Source organism: Catharus ustulatus, chromosome 17 (assembly GCF_009819885.2).
Source record: "Catharus ustulatus isolate bCatUst1 chromosome 17, bCatUst1.pri.v2, whole genome shotgun sequence".
NCBI lineage: Eukaryota > Metazoa > Chordata > Aves > Passeriformes > Turdidae > Catharus > Catharus ustulatus.
Genome location: NC_046237.1, coordinates 7,587,598 through 7,597,803, shown reverse-complemented (window position 1 = coordinate 7,597,803; position 10,206 = coordinate 7,587,598). Strand labels below are relative to the sequence as shown.

General features: G+C 63.6%; 2 protein-coding genes across 2 annotated transcripts; both read right to left on the bottom strand.

Moving 5' to 3' along the window:
• Positions 1-543: 543 nt before the first annotated feature.
• Positions 544-4,244, bottom strand: LOC117004130 (bactericidal permeability-increasing protein-like). Its single transcript, XM_033074629.1, has 15 exons — positions 4,085-4,244; positions 3,773-3,887; positions 3,559-3,687; positions 3,321-3,476; positions 3,126-3,189; positions 2,952-3,012; positions 2,692-2,783; positions 2,380-2,607; positions 2,222-2,281; positions 1,612-1,779; positions 1,400-1,467; positions 1,080-1,122; positions 828-891; positions 671-747; positions 544-585 (listed from the first exon to the last, which is right to left on the bottom strand). Exons 1-15 carry the CDS (start codon positions 4,242-4,244, stop codon positions 544-546), a joined length of 1,527 nt encoding a protein of 508 aa, XP_032930520.1.
• Positions 4,245-7,427: 3,183 nt separating this feature from the next.
• ID1 (inhibitor of DNA binding 1, HLH protein) lies at positions 7,428-8,318 on the bottom strand. The gene is made up of 2 exons (XM_033075035.2): positions 7,943-8,318; positions 7,428-7,750 (listed from the first exon to the last, which is right to left on the bottom strand). Exons 1-2 carry the CDS (start codon positions 8,261-8,263, stop codon positions 7,709-7,711), a joined length of 363 nt encoding a protein of 120 aa, XP_032930926.1. The 5' UTR covers positions 8,264-8,318; the 3' UTR covers positions 7,428-7,708.
• Between the last annotated feature and the right edge of the window lie 1,888 nt (positions 8,319-10,206).

Below are 10,206 nucleotides of genomic sequence, written 5' to 3'. Positions count from 1 at the left end.
CTTTCCGGGGGATCCCCGGAGCGGGGGAGCAGCGGCCGGGCTCTGGCTGGTTCCCGGGGCTGGCGGGGCTCGCTGGGAGCCCGTGGACACGAGCACCATCCCGTGGGCAGCGGGAGAAGCTGCCGCGAATCTGCGGCGGCTGCGGGGAGCGGGAGTTCAGGGATCCGGAGTTCAGGGATCCCCCATGGCCAACACAGCCGCCAGGACTGGGGGGAACCCCAGTTCCCAGGGGCCACTAGCCCCGTCCCCAGCCGCCCCCACAGCGGACGGACCCCACCAGGGCACAGCCAGAGCCCCTCGCAGCGCAGGACGCAGCGATGCTCCATCGTGGAGTCGGGAATGGGAGAGGGGTTGAGGGGGCTCCCCGAGACACCCCAGAGCACACAGGGCTGAGCTACACTCCTGCTTTAATGCCTGCCCAGGATGGGGGGCTGTGGGTACCGCGGTTGGGCGCTTTGCAAGCCACGGGGACACGATGGTATCAGGATGGCGATGGGGACACGACTGGCAGGGGGCTGGCGGGTTCCCACGAGGCAGGTGGTCTCATGGCTCGTACTGCAGGTCCGTGGCGATGAGCATGAAGCCCTGGAACATGAAGGGAGTCAGGGTGAGAGGGAGAATATGGGGCACTTGGGGGATCGTGGGCTAAGGGGACAGTGGTGGCACCCACCTGCTGCAGTGAGAGCCGGGGTCTGAGCAGGCTGAGGTCATGTGGGAGGGGCAGGGGGATGCCAGCCCGGAGCCACTCTGTGGGGAGAAAAGTCATAGCAGGGCATGGCCCTGGTGCAGCTGTGGGAGGATGGGGACAGGACAGGGACAGCACTTACTGTTTGCCTGGGGAACCCCAAAAAGCCACAGTCCAAACTTCAGCACAGTCTCCAGACGCTTCACCTGTAGGACAGACAGGCCCTGAGCTCAACACAGCGCAGGGAGAGGGGTCCGTGCTGCAGGCAGGGCTCAGACCCCTGACAGACCTGCCATGCATGGGGTCCACAGCATCCCAGATTCCCCCCAGACCCTGCTCCCAAGGTGATGGGGAATCCAAGGCTCCCCTTGGCTTTCCTGGCACAGCCACTCACCTCCACTGGGCCCACGTTAGATGCCACTTGTGTTACATGGAGCCTGGAAGACAAGATCAGGGTCAAAGCCAGGCATAGGGATGGCAACTGTCCTGTCCCAGGGTAGGGACAGCCTGAGCTCCGTGGTGGCACCAGGACCTCAGCAGAGTGGGTCCAGCTGAGCACCTGTTGCCAGGGCAGCTGCACAGATATGAACTGGGGGCAGGGTGGAGTCTGAGCAAGCAATACAGGACTCCGGGGAGGCAAATAGACAGAGGTGGGGAATGGGGGAGCTCTCCAGGTATGTCTAGGGGAGGTCAGACCCAGGGTTGGGCACTAACCCTGTCAGTCTCACGGTGCCCCCGAGTCTGTTCCTGGTGATTGTTGGCTGCCCCGTCACGTTGGCATCCTGCAGCAAGAGGAGACATTGGAGAGACCAGGGCAGTGCCTTCCACCCAGCATCACCCAGCATGGGCCAGCCAGGAGCACAGGCACACCAGCCCCAGTCAGGTCCTTTGGGGATCCCTGAGCCATGGCAGCAGCAGCCACTCACGATGTTCAGCAGAAAGGCAGGGACACGGGTGGCATTGGGCAGCACCACAAAGGCCTCAGCAGAGCTGAAGAGGGTCCCATGCAAGGCATCAGGATGGAAGGAGAGCAGGGGCTGCTGGCGGGCCCAGAGGTGCAGCTCCATGGGCTGGTCTGGATAGCGCTCCTGCAGCTGGGAGGGACAGGGCAGGGGTGGCACAGGGCCATGCTGGCCATGCCCCCATCAGGGCCCCACCATTGCCCAGGTCCCACATGTCCATCACTGCCTTGCCCACGTCCTTGTCCTGTGGTGTCCCATTCTGTCTGCATCCTGTACTGCCTGCAACACATCCCATTTCCACTGCATCCCATTCCCTGTCCTGTCCCCTGTGCATCCCATTTGACCTCTGTGTCATCCCATGTTCCATCCTACCTGCAACCTTTCCCTCCTGCATCCCATCCTTCCTATTCCCCATTTCATGTCCCACCCTCCTGCATCATTTCATATGTCCCACCCTCCAGCATCCCATTACATCTTCTGTTCCTCCTGTAATCCCATCTTGTGTCCCATGTCCCATCCCACCTGCATCCTGTCCTACCTGTGTCCCCTTCTCACTGTGTCCCATCCCACTCACCTGAGGGGAGAAGATCTCCATGCTCTTGGTCCTCAGCTGGAATGGGAACCGGCGAGGGAGCTGGAGGCAGAGAGGGATCAGGGGCTGAGCAGGGATGGGCACGGGGACACCCTGGTGACATCCCAGTGGGGACAGCTCTGCTCCCCAGCCATGCCTACCATGGAAATGTTCCTGTGCAGAGCCCCAGCTGTGAAGTAGGTGAAGGCAGCTGAGTTGGCGACGACCTCGGTGACAGCCAACAGCAGCATGGGCTCATGTGCCATGGGTGGTGTCGTAGGCAGGGGTGAGGGCAAAGCCACAGGCAGTGCCATGGGTAATGCCACAGGCAGCCCTACAGGCAGTGCCGAGGGTCTCTGCTGGTATGTGCCCACCCTGAAGATTTCTCCCTGCACAGACACACAGATGGATGTGAGGATCAGCCAAGCCCCCCGTTCCCAAATCAGGCCCAGGGATGCCCAGGATGACATTACCTTGAGGGCAATGTCCCCATACTCCTCTGTGAAGGTCGGTGGTCCCAGCAGGGAGTGGTCGATGGCAGCAAAGGTGTCCAGCTGGGTGGACACTGCAGGAAAATCGGGGTGGTCAGGAGGAGTCAGACCACCAGCCCTCTCCCACAGCCTGGCTCTGTCAGGATCTGGCCCCACAGTGTGGTCCTGCAGACTCTGCAGGGCACCAGTCCTGTCCACAGCCCCTCAGGACCCTGTCCCCAGTCCTGGGTCCCCACACCCACCTTTCATGCGCTTCAGGACAGTGTCCAGCCTGTCAATGCCCCTGTGGAGCACACGGCAGAGCTGGAGGCAGAGCAGGGTGTCAGTGAGCCCAGGGATGAGGGTCTTCAAGCCTCTCCCTGGGCTGGGGGGGACAGGGACATTGACACCCCAGGGCATAGGGGCCAAGCACCCACCTCTTTGTTCAGCTGCTGCCGCAGGGTTCTCTGGAGCAGAGGTGCCAGCAGGTTGTAGAGCCAGCTGTAGGGCAGAATGGGGTACTCAGATCCCCTCATGGCACCCACCCAGCCTCCCCCAGCCCACTACCATGGCTGGGGCACACGCAGTCCTTGCATGCCAGGGACAGGACGGAGCAGGGGGTTTGGCATCACCTGTATCCACGGTGAAACTCCATGTGTAGGTCAGTGCCGTGGGTGTCACAGCCAGCACTCCAAACCGTGGGGCGGCCACTGCCATCCTCACCCACCCCCAACACCGCTGCCAGAGCCAGGTCCTGCATGCGGAGCGCCACAGAGCCGCTGTCCTGGCTGGGGACAGAGTGGGTGAGCACAGGGACAGCGGTGACATTGAGCCACCCTGAGTCCTGTCCCTGTCCCCATGAGGACTCACATGGCTCCCAGCTGGGCTGCCCAGTCGGCGCTGAGCTGGATTTGGGCACGCTGCACCATCAGCCTCAGCCCCACGTCCTCGGCGAAGTCCAGTGTGGATTCATTCAACTGCAGCTCGTGGATGTGAATCCTGCACAACACAGGCAAGTTGTGCTTGTGGTTGTGGCACAGACAGGGATGGAGACAGGGACAGGGATCCCACAGGTGGCTCTTACCGTGGCACAGCGTAGGTGAGAGTTCCCAGGAGTGGGGTGTTGTAGGAACCTGTCAGGTTCAGCTCATGCTCCTTCTGCAGCATCGACTGGAGCAGCTCCAGCCCAAAGCGTCGGCCTGGGGCAAAGTGGGAATTTGGGGTGACACCAAGGAAGGGGCTGGAGGGGTCAGGAGAGTGAAGAGCCAGGTTCAGGTTGGTCCTTCCATCCCCCATTCCCAGAAAACTTGGCATCATTCCTGGGAATGCCCACTGGTTCCCCCCATTCCCTATCCTTAGCAGTCTGGGCATCACCTGCTCAGGAGCACAGACTCACCAAACTCCAATGTCCTCTTGGTCAGCCAGGCCTTGATGCCAGGATTGATGCTGGGGCTGGTGACAGTGGCAGAGGCACAGATCGGCAGCAGGAGCAGGAGACAGACCCACAGAGTACGTCGAGGCTGGTCCTGGGACCTGGAAGCTGCAGCAGAGGACATGTCTGGAGATCACACAGCTGGTGGAGAGACCCCTTCCCTGTGCACCAGCACAGCCAGGACTTATATCACGGACAGGGAGTCCCGGTGACATCAGCACACATGGGGACACCACAGTGCTCTGGCCACTGAAAGCCCAGCCTTGCCCAACACATGACTCAAAGGGGAAGCCGGATCCCCCATTGTTCCGCACTCGCTCCCATCGTGGGAGCGGGGGAATGCAGGGTCCCACACCTCCCCCTGCCAGCCCCCTGCTCCCACGAGTCAGGGACACAGCTGGGGCTCCCCACAGGGACACAGGACCAGCATATGGGGACACCTGGCCGGGCCAAGGTCACAAAGAGCTTCAGCTGTGGCCTGTCTGGGAGCAATGGAGGAGTCGGGGACAAAATGAGCTGGTCCTGGGGCAGGGGGACTGCACCAGAGCAAACAGGGCTTGAAACATTTGCACCAGGGAGTGACAGCTGTTGCAACTTTAGGAAGGGCTCTGGGAACCCTGTGTAGGGTTAACTAAATTTCAGTGGGGATCAGGGTGTCGAGGCAGCCCCCAAGGAAGTGATGGAAAGGTTGGGACAGCCAGAGCGAGAGCAGAACTGCGTAATCCCTTCCAAAAAACCCAGCTGTGGGGAAGGAGCTGCCTGCACTGCCATACCCCTGGGACTGTCCCCTAGCCAGGGTGAGCCCCTCCAGTGCCATATGCTACAGATGACAGGGCTCCAGCTGCCCTCCTGGATCCAGCCTGGCAGACCCAGAGCCAGGGGCCAGGGCCTCATCTCAGCACCACATAACATACCTTATGGGACATATAGATCCCATGACAACCTCACCAGAGGGACACAGCCCCACATAATGTACCTTATGGGGGCCTTGAAAGCAGCTGCCCACTGGCCTTGGACACCCAGTGCCACCAACCACGGCTGCAGTGGTGACCAGAGCCTCCAGCAGTGACCCAGAGGCCAGCACTGACCCAAAGCCCACCACAGCCCCTCTATCCCAGGGTGCCTCGGCCCTGCACCAGCACTCACCGTGCCGGGTGGGTGCAGTGCCCCACACCACGGGGGCCGCAGGTCCTGCCATGGGTCCGTGTCCTCCGCGTCCCTGGGACTGAACGTGCAGCGAACAGCAGGGACCAGCTCTGACGCCAGTGTCCATCTCGGCTCCTGGTCACACCACAACGTCACCCGTTTCCCCCGTCCCTAATCCCTTCCGGGATGAATCAGGTCCCACGAAAACACCGAGGGACCGGTTGGGGCGCAGGTGCCCGGGGGCTGGGCGCTCCCTGAGGCTCTCTGGTGCATCCTGGTGCTGCCGCATCCGGCATCCCGACACGTGCGGGCGGCTCAGCCCTGCCAGCCCCGCTCCAGGCCTGGGCTGGCTCCGTCTGCGCTTTCCCAGCTCTCCTGTGCCAGGTACCTGGTGGTGGCCACTCCGCGTTCCCTGGGGAGGCGAGGACGGCCAGGGCTGCACGGCGAGGGCTCAGTCGTGGGGCACACAGGGCTTGGACAGGGCTAAGCAGAGACGTGGGAACGCTCGTGGACACACACGGAGCCCCTCTCCCCGCCGCTCCAGCGGGAGCTTCCACATCAGCCGGGAATGAACAGGCAAGAACGGCACCCAGAAAAACGGCACGGGAAGAGCCCCAGCGCCTCCCCCGGCCCGAGCAGAGCCCCCAGTCCCGGTTCTCTCTGTCCGGGACCTTCGGGGCTACTCCAGGAGGCCGGCCCTGGCCGTGCAGTGCGAGCGGGCACCGGGAGAGGGACCCACCGGCCCGTCCGTGCTCCGGGACTGGGAGGAAGGCGGGCAGTGGAGACACCAGCGGGGACGATAAAGAGAACCTGGGGGGTGATGGAGAGAACCCGTCCAGTGATGGACAAGTTCATCCACAGAGACCGAGAGCCCCCAGCCCACTACGTGTCCCCTGCTGCTGTGTCAGCCAGGACAGGGTTGCAGTCTCAATACTGCAAGTCCCCTGTCCCCTACACAGGCCTTGCCAGGGGATCTGCTGGCCTGGGAAAGCACGAGTGGGCGCACACAGTCATGGGCACACCTGGACACGCTCACAGCTGTGACAGTGCCTGTGAGCACGAAAACACAGACAAAGGGCGTGCAGAGCCTCACACATGCACACGTCTGTGCCTAGGGCTGCTCAACGCATTCCAGCCCCAAATCCCTTGGCTGCAGGACCCTGGGAAGGATGGACACCTAAAGGGTCCCACCAGAGCAACAAGAGCCCCGCCAGGCACCCCAGTTGTCCCCTGCCAGGCTCGTGCCTGGAACAGGAGGCTGTGAGGTCCTTGGGGTGTTTGTGAGTCACAGGGAAGCTCAGGTCAGGGCAGCTGCTCGGGGCACCCCCAACCTCGGGGTTGCACAACCCCTGATGCAATTTCCTTGTCCCAAGAGGTTGGCTGTCCCCACAGGCAGGGGTTGCACCAGGAAGAGCAGGAACCACAGGGGCGGGACCACAGAGAGAAGCACCCCAGGACTTGTATCTGCTTTCCCCTGTAAAGGGATCAATCCTTGCATCATCATCACCCCTGTAATCCCCCGGTCCTGACACAGCAACAATTGTGGGAGCCTCAGGAAGGCTGCTGGGTGCAGGTGACCCAGCTGGGAAGGGGAGTGAAGGGAATTCCAGGCTGTGAACACACCACTGTCCAGAGAGATGGGGAAACCACAATCCCATCCGGGCACAGAACCCCACACGTGGCTGATAGCACTGTCCCCTCTGTGCCATCATCCCATCAAGGTGCCTGATCAGGAGGAGATGCTGCCCAGTGCTGCTGTGTGGCTGCAATATGCTGGTCTAGCAGCTGCAATTTGAACTGCCACACTGCTGCACTATCCCACCACAGAAGAGAGCATGCAAACAATCTTTCCTCCTGTGTCTGACCCTCAACGTCCCATGTCCGAGCTCAGGGAGTGAAACCCCACAGGAACCACTGGACAAGTTCCCTGTGGGGGCAATGCTGGGACACAGTACTGAGAAACAGAGAATTGGGACCAGCCTGTGAGAAACCCCTTCCCCAACACTACCACAGGGTCCCAGACCCTGTATCCCCCAGCACACCACCCAGCCCACAGTGGTCTGAACAAATTGCCCCTGTTCGATGGGGCACATATCCCCGGGGCTAAACACGCCCAAAACTCAGGGAAGGGGGTGTGAGGGGCAGGAAGAAAACGCACGTGTGGTCATCAGGGCTTGTTTAATAACAAAACTCCAGCTATTGTAAAACAATATTCTCCAGCATCATTGTAATATACAATACGGGGAATGCTCTCAGCAATCTGAGAAGGAAGGATCCGGCCCACAGCACCCCCTGCCCAGGCTGCGGGGGGCCCCAGGGCGGCCCCGCCGGGGAGCCGGGGATGCAGGTGAGCCGCGGTGCTCAGGGACGGGGTCCCGGGGACGACGTTCGTGGCGGGACCGGGATCCCAGGGATGATGTCCGTGGAGGGTCCAGAGCGGTCTCAGCGGCAGAGGATCCGATCGGCAGCGGGAATGCACGGAGCCTGCGGGAAAGGGACACGAAGTGGCCGGTCAATAGCTGCCAGGAGTGTGCCGGAGAGGACGGGGTTGGAAAGGGGGCAGGAGGAAGGGACACCTCCGGGAAGGAGAGGACGCGGGGAAGGAGATTCCAAGGGACGCTGGGGCTGCCCGTCAGGAGCGCGGCTCTGAGCCGGTGCCGTGGGGTCCGCACTCACCTCGGGGGAGTCCCCAGCAGCGGCGGGGCGGGGGGGACCGCACTGCAGCTCCAGCTGCAGGTCCCAGATGTAGTCGATAACATGCTGCAGCAGCTCCACCTTGGAGACCCGCCGGTGCCGCGGCAGCGTCGGCACCAGCGCCCGTAGCCGCGAGTAGCAGCCCTTCATATCGTACAGCAGCGCGGCCGCCGCCTGCTCCGCCGCCACCGGGGACACTCCTGGGACCGGCCCGCAGCGGGCGGCCTCCCCGGGCCGCACCGCCTTCAGCGGGCCACCGGCGCCTGCGGGCAGCGGCGAAGAAGCGACAGCGGCGACCTTCATGGCGAGGGGCTGCGAGCGCGACAGGAACAACGGGGACGCTGCGGGCGGACAAGGAGCCCGCGCCCCGCCGCGCCTCTTATAGAGCCCCGCGGACGGGCGGGCGGGGCCGCGGGGAATGCTCGGCCAATGGCAGCGCAGAAAGAACGGACACAGCCCTGCCCACTCCATTCATGCGCCCCGAAGGGCAGCGTCTTAAAGGGGCAATGGCGGGGATAGAGCCGTGACGGGGTTGGGCTGCGGTGCAGGGACACGGGCGGTGCGGGGGTACAAGGGTGCGGAGCGCCCACCCTGCCCCGCAGTGAAGGCGGGTGCTTGCCCCGCGGGCTCCTGGGTCGGGCTCCCCGCAGCCCCGCTCGCCCCTTGCCCCCTCCAGGCCCCCGGGCCCCCCCGCTCTCCCCGCGCCCCTCCCGGCTCCGCGGCGGCTCAGACCGTGAGACGCCAGGGTCGTGACGTCATCCATTCATAAAACCCCGCGCGCTGTCAGCGCGGCGCCGGGCGGGCGGTGCCCATGGCGACGGGGGCGGGGCGGGGGACACACACCTGCAGCCCCTGCGGGGGGCACCGGGACCCCCACGGAGACACCGCCACCCCCACGGGGACACCGGCACTCCCGCGGAGACACTGGCATCCTCAAGTGGATGAGGGGGCACCGCGACGTTACAGGAGGCACAGGGATCACCGGGGAACATCTGCACGCTCACGGGGACACGGTGGCACCGTGCCCCACAGTGGCACAGGCACACGGGCATCCCCGCAGGGGGCAGCTTGTGTTCCGCGCCCCCCGCCTCAAGTTCGCAGTTCCCCGTTTTCCACCTCCTTCAGGGCTCAAAGCTCCGCAGAGCTGCTCGGTGGCGGCTGCCGGGGCGGGGGTCGCCAGGTTCGGGTCCACGAGAGGGACGGGCAGAGGGATCGAGCGCTGGGTGCGCGGGGCGGCGCGGGGAGTGGGCTGCGAGCACGGTCCTGCCGCGGGGGAAAGCGATGGAGGTCCTGTCACTGTGCGAGGCAGACGGTTCTTACCCCGAAGGGTTTCTAGTCCGGGCTGTAATTAGTGTTAGTGCTAATTACCCCGCACCTGCGGGGAGGACAGGCAGCGCCCAGGGAGGGCCCCCGAGCGAGACCCCGGCACACCCCGAGCAGCACGGAATGGTGTGGGAAGGGAGGGAGGCTGGGAAAGCTGCAGCCTCAGACACTCCCGGGTGTGCGTACAGACACAGACACGCAGAGTGGGTGTGCGCACACAAAGGCATGGACACACACGTGCTTGCACACACGGATGTGCGTGTGACATACCCGAATGTGTCCGCAGGAGGATTCACACGCATACGCAAACCTGTGGAGCCCAAACACAGGCACAAGTACACGCACACAACAGAGGCACACACGAGTGGACACACATACAGGTACACACACACACTCGTGCACACATACACCCTGCCTTGCATACCAACGTGTGCCCAAGTGCCAGCGCAGTTCTCCCAGCCCTTTATGGCTGTGATCCTGCTGCACGTCCCCTGGCATTCAGGGAACTGAAAGCCTCCCCCTCTTCTTCCTCTTCTGGGGAGGGCAGCAATTCTGGACAGCATAGATGAACTCCAACCCTGCCAGCCTGGCTGGGGGGAGCTGGATCCCCCTGTCCCTCCCTCTGTCCCTCCTCCCTGTGTCCCCCAGCCTGGTGCGGTGGCGGTTCCCAGGGTGGGCACGGCGCTGGGGTCGCCCCCTCCATTCAGGGCTCGGCGGAGGGCCCGGTGCTGCCCGGTTCCCACCGCGGCTCTCAAAGCTGCTAATTAGCCCCCATCTGGCGGCAGTGGCCGGGCCGCGGCGGGAGGCCGGGGACATTGTGCACAGGAATGTCTTTCAGGGCCGCCGGCCGGCCGCCGCCACCGCCAGCTGCGCCGCCAACAATGCCAGGACGAGCCGGACCCCGCGCCCCTGCCACCACCGGC